Below are 16,505 nucleotides of genomic sequence, written 5' to 3'. Positions count from 1 at the left end.
GAAAATGCCTTGAACGTGTCATGTATATTATGCTTTTTTATTCTAAGCACCTCTGCAATAAAAAGGAAACAGAGATGGAACAGAGACGACCTGGTGTTCTGTACGATCTGTTAGCTAAAGGTCAGGGCAGATATGGACTTTAATGTAATAAAGAAGAATCTGTGATTTTTTTTTGGACCTTAAGGTAGTTGAGATGATAGTCCAGCAGTACTGTAGCGTTTGAGATGCTTTCCTTGGTCCCAACGAAAACGAACGGCACCATTCCCTGTCAAACAATAGAAAATATATGTTATAGATGGATATCACTGCAAAAAAATACCCTATTAAAGCAATTAATTGACCCAAATTATCACCTTTCTAATTAACATCTTAAAGCCTTAATAAATAAGGATCCAAGGAGAATAGTTTAGCTTGTTTTAAGTTAGCATAGTATCGACCAATTACACCAAAGTATTGGCTCAAAAACTAACTTCACCACACCTGACTTGTCGACCACTTCCTGGATCAGTTTGCCGTTCTTGCCAATCACCTTCCCTGTAGAGACAACAGTCGACAGCTACACTCACAGCCTGTTCTCAGACCAACACTGGAATTTCATTTGTAAACCACGTTAACACAGCACTAAAGCATTAGCCTGATGTTAAAACATTGTTGACCTACTTCAATGAAGTACCCAGACACTGAATTAAAGTACGAGGATTTGAATGAAGTACGGGTCAGTGTTAATGCATCTCTACTACAGTCCACAGTTTATGTAGTGTAATATCTTTATAAGAAACAGTATGAATATTCAGAGTCATATATCAAATCATTTCTCACCAACTAAATTCCGAGGAACTTTGATGATGTCCTCAGAGAATTCAAGGTAACCCCTGGCGATACGAACAGCCTCCTGGTCCTGAGACAAACCAAACCAACATGTAAGTTTGTTTGTTTTTTTAAGTTACTGCCTCATCTCATAGCTCTCATACAGATTACCTCTCCATATATGTGAAAGGTGCAGGTTTCTTCATCCAGGTCGATGTTGGTCACTCCGGGGACTTTTCGAGCTTGCTGGATGTTGGCGCCGTGTGTTCCGATGGCCAGGCCCATTAAATCATCTCGAACTGCAAACTGCTCATGAAACCTTGACGCAAGCTGCCGGGAACTCTGCAGACACACACACACACACACACTTCAGTCTTTAGCGAAAACAAAGCAACCAAAACATCAGCCGATAAACAAACACATCGTCTGTGTGGACGGTGACGTTTACCTCCAGTTGTCTGCTGGCCTCTTCGTTTCTCTGCATGAGTGACAGTTTGGTGCGGAGACTCCTGAAGTGCATGTCGCTGACCATGTTGGCCCTCTTGGTTGTGACCTCGTTCACGGACTGCAAAGACAGAGATCGAACCAAGACGAGGACGTCAACTTCCACATCATGTGACGTCGACAACTTCCATAAATGATGCCACGAGATGATGTGCACAAAGTCTCAAGACATCAGGAAACACGATCAATACAATAAATACAATACAATACACATTCATCCAAAAACAAAATTAATTTTTAAATTTTTTTTAAATGTAAATAAAAATGAACATACCAAAATGACCAGCTGCTTTTTCTCAGAGTCATAGGTGACGCTGAACGCCGCCACTGCCTTCCTGAAATCTTTGTGCGCCGACTCCTTTGCACACCTACCAAAAATATTTAAGATGTAGATTCATTACCATTTTTTTTTTTACAAAAGCTACATGTCTGGTTTTCTTCTGTTTTTTAAAACTAAATGGACACGAGAGAGACATAAAAAAAACGTCTTTGTGTCTCTGGGTCAAACTCACATCTGCCGCAGATCTTCAGGGATGTCTAGTCTGATCTTGATGAAGGTGGTTTTAGTGGCCGGTTTGTTCGGGTTGACTGGCCGTAACCTGTCCAGTGTGACGATCTCGTTTAATGTAGCGTCACAGGCAGCGTACTTTATGACATAGAACTATAGACAAAAAGGAAAGAAAAAAAAAAGAGGTTGAAATAGCATTATAAAGAAACCAAAAATCAAGCAATGATTTTTTCTTTTTTACAAAAATTTTAGAGAAAAATGTCACCAATTTTTTTTTTTTTTTTACAAAAACTGTTAATTTTAGAGAAACAGTTAAAAATGTCACCAGGTGAACATTAGTCAACATACACAACAAGATAAATGAGCCGTACCTCTCCTTTAACCATGCAAACAGTAGCCAGCCACCACCCACAGGGTTCCTTCTCATTGGCCCTGGAATAAACCTGCAAAAATGCAACAATTTTCACTCAGCAAAATTCAAAGAAAAACTGCAAATCCAGACAAAAAAAAAACTCTCATCTACATATTTAAAAAAACTCAATATATCATCGTGCCTATAGTATCAGAGTACATTGCAATATATTGTATTGTGGCCCTTGTATCGTGATACGTATCGTATTGCCAGATTTGAATGGTCCCTTTGACAAACCAACAGGAACAGAATGGTTCTCACCTCCACTTCATCGTTCTCATTGATGTCCTTGCAGAACCCTGCAGGAGGAAGGAATCGCACATCCTGAAAAGGGACCTGACGTTCCGGCAGCCAACTAGGACACAGACACAGAAGTGAGTGTGAATTCCATCATGGGAACTGTACGGCTGTGGAGGACGTTATGATCTATAGTGCCCAAACATTACTCACTTATTCTCAAACGCCACAGTGACCGATCCTTCGTGAACATCTTTAACAAATGCCTGTGAGAAAAGGGTTTGGTAAATGTTACAACTAGGAACTCTGTGTCGTCTACAGTTAATAACAACAGATGGATTGAAAAAAAGAAAAGTGCAATCCAACCAAAAACGTATAAAAAAATGACAAATAATCACAAGTCTTTTTTTTGTTTTGTTTTGAGCTCCTTTCAGACTCAGCCTTGTCTCTGTCTACTTATTATTCTTTTCCTTGTGCGTATCAAGAACTGAAAGTAGGACATGCAACGCCTCAGAGGAAAAGAAAAAAGGTGGAGACTCCAGCCTATGGGGGGCATTTGCCAATTTAGCTTAAAACCCACCAAGACATTAAATGTGTAAAAGAAAAAAAAAGAAAAAAAACTTCCAGGACTAGAGGCATCACAAGAAAATCCTAATCCTGGTGCCATTTATTTATTATTTTTTAATTCCACCACTTAACTGAACATTTATCCTTAAATTACTTCCATAAATCCAGACCTGACCAGAGACAGTGTGAGAACAACCTCCCACAGCTGTGTGTGTGTGTGTGTGTGTTCACACCCAGTGTTCCTTTGTTCATGTGTTTTTTAACACACAGCTTTGGTTGCACACAATGAATCATCACCACATCCGAGTGGGAGCTGGCTGTAGTGTTTTACGACCAAGTCAGCGTGATCAAACTCACGTGACACGGCCATACTTCCAGAGATAGATATTTATATTTATTTATATCCCATAGCCATGCTCTATTAGAGTTTAGTTATCACATATGCTGAACTTCTCACACCGCAGACCTGTTGAACCGGCAGTACTGAAATGGCATGCCTGATCCATTGCTCATGGGCATCACCAAATTGGAAATTTTCTCTAGACACAAATATTTCTTGTTCTTTTGGAAAGGTCTGATTGCTTACTTTAAAAAAAAAAATCATCGTCTTAAAATGATGATTTTACAAATGTTAAACTTATGAACAATAGTTGGCGCTGCTCAAACAAGTTGTACTACTGTACGTCCACTACCTGTACAAGGTGCTGCAATATAAATGAAGAGATTAGCCTAGTAAGAGGACCTGATGCTGACATTCAGGTGTTGAACCACAACTCGTACCTTTTATTCTTTAAGTTCAGAAGATATAAGACTGTCCCTTTATCTTTATTGTGTTTAATATTTAGCTCGTTTATTTCGTTTCCCTCAAAGAATGGCCGCTTACACAGCAGGAGCATGAGGGTATGTTAATTTTCCCATTCAAACCATAAACATCATTGACAGACAACAAATATGATCAATATTTATTAGTATTTCTACAGCAAAATGTTAAAATACACTGGACCGGACAGTAGACATCAAACATTTACAGATTCTCTCCCGAGGACACATTTCTTCATTCAATCTTATCCATCATGCTGTCCTCAAGGAACCCCCGGTGATCAAAATTCATACTATCACATATACATATATATACCGTTTACATGAGAGGACATACATGTGTCGGCGTTAATTAACACCCCAACACTGTTTCATGAATAAACCAACTTTGACGAAAAAAAAAACAAAATCACATTTTTGCCCACATTAACACTTTTACTATCTGCAACCTGCAGCCCGTGGCACTGCTATCATTTTACGGTTACTTACATAAACACGAACACATTACATTGGTGGGATCGCAATATTAACTGGTAAACTAGCCCAGCAGGAACCGGGTTTACACAGCATCCGCATTAGTCGTGTAGCTTTGTTTACAGATTTTCAGCCTCCTCGTCCCGGTGGAGGTTGGGCAGAACCACTGAGGCCCGTGGATGCAATCAAATATTCCTCTGCTATTCTGGCGACGCGGCTGCACATTAGTTAGCTTAACCGCTGTGCATGTTCTGTTAAGTGCTACGGCAAAGGTCGAAAAATGTGCATTTCTTACCTTATAAAAGGCCCCACATGTGTCTTTCACTTCCACGGCTAGTTCGTCCATGACGCAAGTTACTAGCCAGCGAGCTAAGCACCTGGCTGGCTAACCTGCCGCTAGCCCAATCACCGTGCTCTCTTTGGCTAGGATAGCTAAATAACCTGTCAGTAGAACCCGGGACGTGGCTACAAAATCCGTCTTTCACCGTAGCCCGTGTTTCTGTGTAGGGTTTCTGTCTTTGTTTTGACCAGGCATGCAACCGCAAACATAAATTAAATCAACAGCGAGACATGTAACTATAGCCAGGTTAGCCTGTGGTGGCTAGTTGTGTTATGTGATCAGTGGTGAAGCAGCTGAAGCTGGTTCCATCACTATATGTGACGTTTCCGCGTTCTTCTTCTACTGAAGGCTAGGGTGACCATAACTCGTGTAAGGTTCTTCTTGCTGCTCTCTACAGGTCAGGTCGGAAAACAACACCACTACACAAATGTTCAGACAAAATATGATTACTACTACTACTGCCATTAGCAATGTTATTATTAATAATTATAACGTTTAGCAAAAGCGACTAACATTAGCAACAACATAACCATAAACGAAAAGTCGAAACATAGCTTTAACCAAAATTAAAAATAAATGTTAGTTTGGAAATGGCTAAAAGATCTAAGAGATCATCGTAAATGTTAGCAAAATTAGCATAACTTCAAAAACAGTTTTACAGTCACACACAATTACCTAGTAGCTATTAGCAAGAAGATACATAACAATAATTATATATTTAAACACACAATTCAAAACTCAATCCTACTGATATTATCAAAACTTTACACAGAGTCAGTTCTTCTTAATGCAGCTCTAGTCTAAAATAAATACAACACTAGTGTTTAGTTTGGGGTATATAAGTTAAAGAAAAATGTTTCTTTTTTTAGTTAAAACAGAGTAATTACCTATTTTGCCTACAGTCAAAAGCAAATTTTCAAATTAATATTCCCTCTATATCAGAGGGAGCTGAATGATTTAGCATAGACTTCCCTCTGGCACGTGTACATCATATATGTTATAAAACCGTTTTTTGATATTGAAATCACCCGCATCAGATGTGTATATTCTCGATCACTGACTCGCCCGTGCTTGTCGTCCACTTCAAATTATGCTTCTCCACACAGGAACATTTGTTATCACCAGGATATCTCACAAACCAGTCTAGGTTTACGTTTTGGGAATGCTATCCCAGCTTTAAATAACATTATTTTAATGCAGCTTTCCTCAATAAAATAATTAAAATCTTATCATGAAGAAGAACAACAGTATTTTCTTGAGCCACATTCCGTAAAAAGCAACAAAGTTGGTAAAAGGAGACGTAGTGAAAAATACTTGTGGGGCCGAAGGAGAGGAAAGAAATGATTGAGGTCAGTGAAACATAAGAGACATGGCACAGGCATTGGCTTGGATTGGTTCATTAACTCATATGTATGTGAAGGGAAATGTAATGTTGGGAAATTAAAAAAAAAAGCACAGAGCAAGAGACTGGAAAAACAGACATGAAAGTTGAGCTTCGTGTGAGCACAACAGCCTGAAATGGAAAAACAAAATAAAACTTTGTCTGGAAACAGGACAGATGATGGCCAAACCAGACGAGGAACTGAAAACTTCATTATCTTGGTACTTGAGGGACACATCATTTACAGTACAAGGATCATCTATTTAGGTTAAACTTCAAGAAACCCTGACTGCAGTACATGCATTAAAAAGTATAGTTCTTATAGTATAGTATAGTATAGTAACAAGTATCACATATTTACTCATTCACAAATAATTCACTTTTAGATTTGTGTGTGAATGTATCACACATTTTAAAGTATTTCTAAATGGAAACAGAGAGAAATCTAAAGGCTTTTTAAAATCGAATTAATAATACAGTAGATAATAAATAAATCATCATTTGTTACTATCTAAATTAATACCATTTTCCTCCAACCACTTAAATCAATGGAGCTGAAACAGACTGAGTTCTTGTGTGGATCATGTTCCTGTTGTATGTACTGTATACAACTTGAATCTTCTTTAACTCAGACATTTCCTGTTTGAGCTTCCTTGGGGTATACAACTTGAATCTTCTTTAACTCATTTCCTGTTTGAGCTTCCTTGGACTCTTCAGTCATTTAATCCAGATGTAGAACTGGTTTGAACTCTGCAGAGAAAATCCTTTACTTTAGTTTTGTTTGTTTTTTTACCCTGCTCTCACCATGGTCTGTTCATTACTCTGGTCCTACTTCCTGTCCTCTTAAAGGTAGAGACAGAGACAGAGACAACAAATCATCACAGACCAAAGAGCGATACCTTGAAATTTTTTATTACAGATTATGAAATGTACTGCAGATTAAGGACGAGGAGGGGGAGTGTGGGTGATGAAGATGATGTTGTTTGTGCTAACACAAATAGAACGGTTTGATAAGGTTGGACTCTACCACACAGAAAACACGGAGGACACAGATGGACGTCAGGTTTGGACACAGACACAGCAGCTGTAATGGAGCGGCTCCGTCCTTGAGTGCGTCTCTCCTGCTTCTCCTGTAAGAGGATCTCACAGCCGGGGGAATCAATACGTGCCACGCTGCAAGGTCTCACTGTAGGTCATCTGACCTCGACCGGCGCCACCTACTGTAATTCTCACTTTTCCCACCAATTTGTATTTGTATTTTCACAGTGATTAAAAGTCGGTGGTCCTACACACGAAGTCCAAATATGAGGTACGTTTACGTATTAAATTTTAGAGATCTCACTTCAAAAGGTTGCTTTAAAGAAGAAAAACAAGAATTTAAAAATACGTTCAAACGCCACAGTTTCTATTTGCTCTATTTTTCCCGCTAATGCGTACGTGTCGCTTTAAGGCAGTAGTAGAATGTTTGGTGAGAATGTGACGGAAAGTGAAAACGGTAACAAACAGGATGTGATGTAATAGTTTATCACGCGGCGGTCAGGATGGCAGGCTTCACGAGAGTCGGGTTAGACGGCGTTATGTTGACGTTTGTACTGGAGTGGCACAGGAAGCCGAATTTCTCCGATTGTGTTTCAAATGACGACAAAGGCAATTGTTTATTACACAGGAGTCAGAAAGGCAACATTGTCTCAACTTTGAATTGTTAATACGTCACTCCTTCGTCCCCGTGTTCTTCTTCAGGTTCTCTCCTCTCTTCTTCCTGATCTCACCTTCAACATACAGAGTGGCAGTTCAGTCACATTCACAATTCATATTTGTAACTGCTCTCCACCATGCGGCGCTATTTTGTACAAAAATCACAATGCTATTAATGTAATGTCCCAAACCTCCCACCTCTACCTTTAACTCAAAAGCTGTCGACTCCATTTAATGGCTTCACTGTCCCTTTACTCTTGCTTTGTACTCTAACCTGGACCTGGACAGTTTTTTTATCTTCCACTCCAGAGTGTCCTCAACAGGGACAACTGCTCTTGGTTTCTGTCTCTTGTGCAAGTCTCACTTTCCCGTCCTCTCTCTCCACGTCTCTGTAGAGCAGGGACTTCTGGGCCTTCAGACGACACGCCAGAGACATGAAGATTGAGTCGACGTTCTGACTCTCCCTGGGGTCCTTGGCTGACGTCTCAAACAGCAGCATGTTGTGAGAATCAGCGAACTTCAGTGCAGTATTGGACGGTACCTGTGTTTGAATGTTGGGGTTAGTTCAAATCATCAATAAATACAGGATAATCACAGGATAATCACAGGATCAGACACTGCTGTACCTGTATTTGGTCCACAAGGTCACACTTGTTCCCGACTAGGACTCGAGGCACCGAAGCCGAGACTCGATGACCGTTACACTCCTGGAAATAGAAATAGAAGTTTGAACTATTTATGTTTTACTGTACATCCTGTAAAAAAACACAATTCGAGCAACTGTGAATATTAAGTAAATGGTTCGAATTTGTAAAGAAATCGAGGTTAGACAGTTTGTTTCAACCACTTTTCTTAACCTTTTTGAGCCACAGCACGTATTTTACTGTACACCACCAAACAAAAATGTCAGTACGATATGTGTAATATCATACAATGATCTTCTAAATTAAATATTTTACTCACAATCTAATTACTCAGAGTGAAACCTGGGCCTGTTTAGTTGAAAACAATGCTGAAAGACTCACAGGAATTGAAGAAAGACCCCGAGTCTCCTTTTGTTTTGTTTTTTAAATATTATTATTAGTATAGCATTTAGTCTGCCTTTAACTGACACACAGACTGACAATGACACATTATTTGTAGTAAATAAAAATGTACAACGTGATAAGTGAATTCGGATCATTTTCAACACTGATGACCTGATGACCTCTCACAGCACGGTGGCTGTGAATCACTTATCTACTGTCATGGTTCTCAAATGTGATGTGAGTCAGTAGCAACTGGAAGTTCCACCTATGAGTCTGGTTGCTGTTGACTCATACATTTTGGAGAACTTCAGGGAGATTAATATTTCTTTCTTTCTTTTTTCTAATCTGGTTCAAAACTCTAGATTTGCAGATATTGGACTGAATCTTCAGAGTCATCATCAGTGAATGAGTGTCAGTGGAAGCCATATTGTCAACTGACCTCTATCCATGTCTGTAGGTTACGGAAGGAATCCATCTTGGTGACATCGTACACAAAGACCACGGCGTGCACGTTGCGATAGTAATGCTCCACCATGGATTTGCGAAAGCGTTCCTGACCTGCTGTGTCCCACACCTGCACCTGTGAAAACAGACGAGACGAGGTTTCTAATCGTGAATAATCACAGGGTTGGGAACAAAAATCAATAAATAATCAAGTAGTTAATTGTGTACATTTATCTTTAAAATACTGCACTGCTACATGGACAGAAGTCCAATAACATTTGGTTCGCAAAGACTGAACAGTATTTTGTTCCGGTTCGTGTGAGAGCTGCAGCAGTCTTAGCCCCGCCCCAAATTTAAAAAGTAAAATCAAAGCAAAATCCAACAAAACGACAAATATATTTTAACTGTTTCAACATGAGGCTGCTAATGGAACTACATGTGCTACAGGAAAGAGTTCTCAGGCATTTGAAGCTCTGGAGAGCACCGCTCTGCAGCTAAATAAGCCTTTCCACTTATCATTAATGAGTGCCTTTGGCAGGACAACCAATGACTTAATGGCCGACAGTTTTAAATTAAGTGACACTGATGTACTGTCGGCCTGCAGCGTCCAGGAAAATATCTGCAGCTCATTCTGAGGCCTTTTCCTCTGAAGGCGAAGTCTCGTAGTTTGGGCTAACGGTAACGTTAGTCCCTTGTGTGACCCAGTAAGTCAGCACCAGTGAGTGAACAGGCAGAGAACCGCAGCCCGACTCACAAATATGGAATGCATTAATATCATTAATTCACCCTCTGCTCTGACACGTCAAAATGTCTGCCCTGACAGGAGGATATTACCATTTGAAAGGACACGCCTGACTGTGTAACACCAGAGCTGAAATCCTGCATTAATGCTGCCAAAAACTCTGGTCTGTTTTCACTGAAGTCACTCTGCTGCCTGATTCAAATCTGTCAAACTGAGCCGAATCTGAAGGCTTAGAAACGAGAGCCATCGCAGAAGAGGGAAGAAAATATAAGCCTGGATTGAGGACCAGATGCTTGTCAGCACTTATAAAAAAACAAAGGACGTCTTACTACGCTGGAGAATTATGGTCATAGAATAAGCAAAAAAGAACAACAAAAATAAAAAAACTAAAATGAAAAAAATTGTAGATTTACGAGACACAAGCCCTGAATTGATGAGTAAAAAAGTCATGGTATTCTCAGATATTTGTGATATATTACTATAATAATAAATAATAATAATAATAATAATAATAAATATACAAGAAAAAACCTAAACTTAAAAAAAAAAAACATTTGGTGTCTACCGCCATCTAGTGGCATCAACATAATTCAGTCATTCCTTGTAATGAACACATCAGTCTTAACCTTGTACCTTGTGTCAGTCTTTGTTGGGCCAGATTATTAAACCTGGTAGGTCATATCTGGCCCACGAGCCATAGTTTGCCCAGTTCTGATCTAGTAGATCTAGTTCTGACTGTCTAATAATCCATGTGTCAGACCTGTGGGTCAAAAGGTCAGTTAAAGGTATAAATATATATAAGGAATGCCTGCCTGACCTTCAACTGGAGGTGAGGATTAACTGCTTGGATTTAGGAGGTCAAAGGTTACAGAGGCCTCCCCCAAAACACATTATCACCTCATTAACATGTTCTCTGATTGAACTCCTGCGCTCTGTGCTTTATATATGACTGAATATATATATATATAAAATTATCTTGTAGATAACAAAGAAGTGTTACATTATGGTTACGTTTGGAAAATCATTAAAAAAAAATTGTTGGTAGTTAGCAGTTGGGTTGAGAGTGAGGGAGTGCCACATGCAAATGAAGCAATGCTGGGGTTGCTAAGATAAGTCTCAGGGGCTAAAGGCCGGTGTTTACCCCTAAAGGAGTTCAAGTGTTCAAGATGAGGCCGAATGTTAGTGTTAGCCTGATGTGGCTAACCTTCGGTGCAGGCAGGAGTAAAAGTCCAAAATCTAAACACGTGAGGCCGTCTTTTGTCACGTATTTATGCTGAGCCAGAGTTATTTATATGATTGACTCATATTCCTCAAAAGAAATAGTAGAATTTCCTCCTCTTCCCGCTGATATAAACCACCAACTACTAATGGAAATCAATACAGTTCTCAGGCAAATTAAATATTTAACTCCTGCAAATATATTATCAGCCAAGGGATGGGGGCGAGGGGGAGGCAGGAGGGGAGGATGAATAAATGTTTACCAAAGCTCCAATAATGTAAATATTTCCATTAGATTCTGGTTTAAAACTTTAAGGATTTCTCTGATTTTGAATCGTTTTCACCGTGACTCGTAATGATTTATTGATAAGCTGTAGTGTAGTACCCGTGTGTGCGCGTGTGTGTGTGGACATTAGGGGTCATCTAGAGGTTGCAGACAGACCAGAGACATCCATTCACACGTACATAAGAAATACCTGGACTATTAGACGTCCGTTTATGACACGTCACCCTGTTTTTGTTTTTTTTTTCTGCCATTTTTTTAAACAGCAACAATCACAGAGCTGTACCACGGCAGCAGCTGATTGGTTGTTTGTAATTTACTCCTGGTTTGTCCCAGCTTTATGGCCCACTACAGGATCATAAAAGTGGACATGTGATAGTTCTCCATGTTATTGTGTTGTTGACAAATGACTGTGATTATACTATTGTTACCTTCATTTTCATACTGCGTGTCCTTTTCAATGTTTCGGAGGTTTTGGTGAAAATTGTCCAAATGCAATGCTATGAATTTGAATTTGAGACAAAGATGAAGATGTAGCTATATATAAACATGTGTAAACATATAAATATATATAAATATATTTTTAGGTAGTGACTATAGGTCAGTTTTTTGGGGGGCAGCAAAACAAAGAATTCAACTAAATAAGATAAATAATCCCGTCGTGATCTCCCAGTGTCAGGGCCTGGTTTGAACGGTTGTTATACCCAGAGCTGCAGCTCATCAACACGGAGGAAACAGTGGGAGGAGAAGGGGGAGGATGGGAGGTGAGCAAACACCAGCCATCGACATCCTGCTCCTCCACTGTCGCTGCCTTTACCTTGATGGTCTCCCCTTCAATCTCCACCGCCTTCTCCCTGAAATCCACCCCGATGGTGGCCTCGGTCTTTTGCGGGAAGCTCCCCCCGGTGAAGCGGAAGGTGAGGCACGTCTTGCCGACGTTGGAGTCCCCGATGACGATGATCTTAAAGATCCGAGTCTGAATGCTCAGCTCCAGGGAGGAGGTGAGGCTCGGGGCGGAATCGTTGCTGCTGCTGGCTCGGCTCCTGCTGACTCTGTGGAGATCCATGGAGGACGTCAGGATGGTGACATTGTCGTCCGTTCGGTTCCTTTGTGTGATGCCTCGTCCTCCTCTTAGTCCTCCTCCTCCTCCTCCTCCTCCGCCACCGCCACCGCCGCCGCCGCTGAACGGAGCCCGCATCTCCTCCTCCGGAGAGTCGTTGGTCATTGTGCCGGAGGACGCGGTGCGTGTGTGAAGATGAGAGGGGGACGGGGGCGGAAAGATGGATGGATGGGTGAGTGATGGGAGGGAAACGGAGGGAGGAGACGAGGGATGGAACCGCTGCCTCAACAGCTGACTGTGGCCTTAAAGGCAGAAGTCTGGGAGGAAAACAGCAACATATTAGAATAGATATTGTGATGTAAATGTATTAGAGTCAAAATAAACACGGACGATAAAGTCGTAGATGTGTAAGAATAAAGTAACATTACAATAAAAAAGTTAAATATTAAAAATAGTCGTTATTCAATAAAATTGAGGTGTTTGTTTATATCACGAGCAAAAAAAAAAAAAACTTTACAAAAAATAAAACTAAGTTGTATGTATGTATCTGAATATTTGAATAAGTTAAGGAAAATTTAACAAAGAAGTTCATGAATAAAACACAAAGAGTAAAATATCAAAAGTTGTAAATGAATCTGTAACGTTTTTAAACATTTCATAAAATCAGATAAAATTTAAAAAAATTGGAACGTGTCAGTTTCTTCACACCTTGGACCAATGTTAATGAATCAATGATCTCTGTGTCTAAATAAACACTTTAAAGTTAAGTCAGAAATATGATGACAGTGATTGTGATTGGAGCATTTGGATTTTCTCACACTTGATCAGGTCATGTGATCTGATCAGCTGGTCACATTATCACATTCCATCAGTCAACAAGTGTAGAATGCACAGGTTTGCCCAGTGAACACTACAGACCTTTCCTTAAGGAAATACTTTCAGGGATGTGAAGACTCTATCCAAATAAACTGAAAATGAATAATTTGTGCAGTAAAACATTTTCAGTGATGTCCACATTTACATACACGACAACTAACAACTAACATTTTAAGTAGAAAGAAGTTTAGTGTTATTGTGATTTTTTTTCTTTCCTCTTTTTTCTTCTCCAATCATTTTGCTTGTGTCTTACTGAAGTCACTAAAAATATGTTTTATAACCTGGCTTGGCAGAAATAAGTAAGTAAACATATATAAGTATAATATAAATACAATAATTCTATTAGAAACCAGTGTGAACCCCCGCCCTCCAACAGTAATACAACAAAATAGTTCTTTTCTTTGTAGCTTAAATATTGAGACATTTTTAAAAAAATGTAAATGTTGAAAAATGTTCCAGTTAAATATGAAAATTAAATCATCCTTGCTGTTTTTCAAATGTGAAAGTACAAATATTTTTGACTTACTGTTGAAAATGTAGTCATATAAGGTGCTGCTGGTGTTGGAGCTGCTCTGCTTCCATTTGTTTAATGGCAACCCAAATAATAAAAATTAAAAAAAAATTTCACAAACACGTAGAAAAAATAAAACTTGTCAAATACGTATCCATCAACGTCTGTCTGAATAAAAAGGAAATGAAAACAGAAATAATCACTTTTCCTGGTTTTTCCCTCTCCCAGACTTTCAGCTGTGGATCACAGACACACACACACATCACAGACTTTCAGCTGTGGATCACAGACACACATCACAGTCTCTCTCTGTCTCTCACACACACACACACACACCAACACTGGGTAAAACAATCCCATTGCCTGTGTCTGACAAAGCTCCCTTCTTCATCACTCTAAAGGCCTGTTTGTCTACAGATGAATCTCAGTAGGACATTCACATTCTGGCAAAGACGAGCCGACAGTGAAATACTGCGAGCATTCACACAACAGTCGGCTCATGTGAATGTACGGAGAACCACGAAAAAAAAAACTAAAACCTTCAGCTGGTTTTTCACCTTCAGAATGTACAGTTTGAACTTGGAAAAGTTTGAAATACCACTGACTCAGCAACTGCTATTTAAATTCAGTTTTTTTTTTCAAGGAAATCAACACAGATGAGAAGGACGGAGAATTCTTTGGCCGAGGAAATGTCATCTATGGTTGTTTGTTGTGACCCAAACAACACGGAGTGAATCCTGGTGAATAATGTCTGGTGTGTAGAAAATATTGGATAATATAATATAAAAAACTCTAACAGTTAACAAAAAAAAACATGCGAAAAAACATGGCTGAATCAGATCAGTCATTGACTTATTGATGTAAAATCTCTGCTCACTTTCTGTTCCGTTTTATTTATCTTTTTTTTGTTTTTTACTTTTTGAAGATTTCAGAAGAATTAATTAATACGCAGTAAAACTAGCTGCCTTTCAGCTAGTTTTACTGTGTATTACATTAATTGCAACCCAAAGAAGAATCGATACTAAAGAAGTAAAGTACGTTGTTTGGTTATACAGGGTCAAACCTCAGGACGTTAACGCGACACCAACATAGATACTAAGATAAAGAACTACTGGTTCAACCTCGCAAAAGATTCCAGTTTATTCCACAGAAGGACGTGTCACTCCAATCAATCCACACCGACCAAACCTGTGGTTCCACGGGTTTGTAAAGTACAGATTATGTCTGCGGTGAATTCATTGTAGGATACGAAATTAAACATCGTCTCCACTGATATACAGTTACATGGACCGCGAGCCATGTCTCTGGTTAAATTCAATGTGAGACGGGAGGTCACACAGGTTTAGAATGAATATTATATCACAGATAATAAGTTATAAAATCTTCCATTTTGGACATTGTTTAGAGCTTCGGTATCGTCACAAACCCCGCCCCTCCTCTTCATCCTCCAACCCCCCCGGAGATGTCACACAATTCAGCATTGAAGGTACTTGGTGTTAATTATAATGAATTCTTAATATCGTGTTTCCACCGCGCACTGAAGCAGAGAGCGACACACGATCTGTGCCCACGATGACGTCAAAGTCACTGCACCATCTGCTCCAAAGGTCATTTTGGACCACCTTTAGTGCAGGGCAGTGTGAAGTCTTCTTCCAAAGTGTTAGGTACAATTTTTTTATTATGATCCCGGTTGGAAAAATACAGTCGTACAGTCTTGTATCTGTGGTAATCGTTCCGTCACAGAAGAAACCCCCAGTCGTCACTCAGACTACTTGTAAATACGTAGATTTGAAGTCTGTGCCGAGTGCATTTTTTGCGTTGCATTTGTAAATGCCAGAGTTTGTCAGCACAGGGTTCTGGATCACCAGACCGCTCTCTTCCGTCATGTGGATCCCTCCCTGCACCGTGAACCAGTGATGCGGAACCAGCGTCGTGCGTCCGGGCAATGTCCACGAAATATCTGGCTTGGGAATACCGGTAGCGACGCACTTCAGTGTCACCGGTGATCCCCGGTTCACTCTCGTAATGGCGCTCATCGTGCTGATGATCCGCGGCGGGAAAACCATCACTTCAACCGGGTAGGACAGCGTCGAAGAGCCGAAGGAGTTGAGAGCTTTACAGATGTAGGTTCCCTTGTCGAAGGTTGCCACCTGCCTTAGCTGGAGCGTCCCGTTGGTCAGAAAAGACACCCGGCCGATGGCTTGAGGCTTGTCCAAAACAAGACCGTTGGGCAGAGTCCAGGTGATTGAAGCCCGTGGCCAGCCATCGACAACACAGGGCAAATTGAGGTTGAGGCCGTACGTGATCTTCATCCCTCCTGTAAAAGTGACATTTAAATACTGACTGCATCATTTTATATAAATAACCAATGCAAATATTACTACACAATCATGCCAGCTCGCATGCAGAATATAATCTGGACTAAAGGGGGCAAATGTGCTTGGGTACAACAGCCCTAGTGTGAGTGAACCCTAGAAGTTTCCTCTAAAACTTCATTTCACAAAGACTGGGTCGCGGCCCTCAAGTGGGTCACAAAAGATTTTCTTTTGGGTCATCTCACATCATGTTTCCCGTGATTTACGAATAATGTCTATCGACT

General features: G+C 40.1%; 3 protein-coding genes across 5 annotated transcripts in view; all 3 read right to left on the bottom strand.

Moving 5' to 3' along the window:
* fmr1 (fragile X messenger ribonucleoprotein 1) overlaps positions 1-5,017 on the bottom strand; it is an 8,958-nt gene extending 3,941 nt beyond the window's left edge. Inside the window, 11 exon segments of the mRNA XM_017039303.2 lie at positions 179-305; positions 447-534; positions 820-898; positions 979-1,149; positions 1,256-1,372; positions 1,586-1,679; positions 1,824-1,972; positions 2,191-2,262; positions 2,493-2,586; positions 2,682-2,734; positions 4,624-5,017. Coding sequence (XP_016894792.1) covers positions 179-305; positions 447-534; positions 820-898; positions 979-1,149; positions 1,256-1,372; positions 1,586-1,679; positions 1,824-1,972; positions 2,191-2,262; positions 2,493-2,586; positions 2,682-2,734; positions 4,624-4,674 — 1,095 coding nt within the window. The 5' untranslated portion in view covers positions 4,675-5,017.
* A 2,615-nt stretch (positions 5,018-7,632) lies between these two features.
* rab33a (RAB33A, member RAS oncogene family) lies at positions 7,633-14,169 on the bottom strand. Of its 2 annotated transcripts, XM_017039105.2 has the most exons (5): positions 13,922-14,169; positions 12,277-12,836; positions 9,212-9,352; positions 8,371-8,451; positions 7,633-8,285 (listed from the first exon to the last, which is right to left on the bottom strand). In XM_017039105.2, exons 2-5 carry the CDS (start codon positions 12,682-12,684, stop codon positions 8,061-8,063), a joined length of 855 nt encoding a protein of 284 aa, XP_016894594.1. In that variant the 5' UTR covers positions 12,685-12,836; positions 13,922-14,169; the 3' UTR covers positions 7,633-8,060. The 2 variants fall into 2 exon arrangements, with proteins under 2 accessions (XP_016894594.1, XP_008325674.2); XM_008327452.3 differs by lacking the exon at positions 13,922-14,169 and having other exon boundaries at positions 12,277-13,139.
* Positions 14,170-14,934: 765 nt separating this feature from the next.
* Positions 14,935-16,505, bottom strand: part of LOC103391270 (matrix-remodeling-associated protein 5) — a 7,178-nt gene continuing 5,607 nt past the window's right edge. For both annotated transcript variants that reach the window (XM_025063067.1, XM_025063068.1), the window contains exon 11: positions 14,935-16,223. In XM_025063067.1, the coding sequence (XP_024918835.1) occupies positions 15,670-16,223 (554 nt within the window). In that variant the 3' untranslated portion in view covers positions 14,935-15,669. The remainder of the gene's footprint in view (positions 16,224-16,505) is intronic.

This window comes from Cynoglossus semilaevis, chromosome 15 (genome assembly GCF_000523025.1).
Source record: "Cynoglossus semilaevis isolate Cse_v1.0 chromosome 15, Cse_v1.0, whole genome shotgun sequence".
In the NCBI taxonomy this organism is placed as follows: Eukaryota; Metazoa; Chordata; class Actinopteri; order Pleuronectiformes; family Cynoglossidae; genus Cynoglossus; species Cynoglossus semilaevis.
The sequence above is the reverse complement of the archived record's forward strand: the minus strand, read 5'-3'. Positions and strand labels throughout refer to the sequence as shown.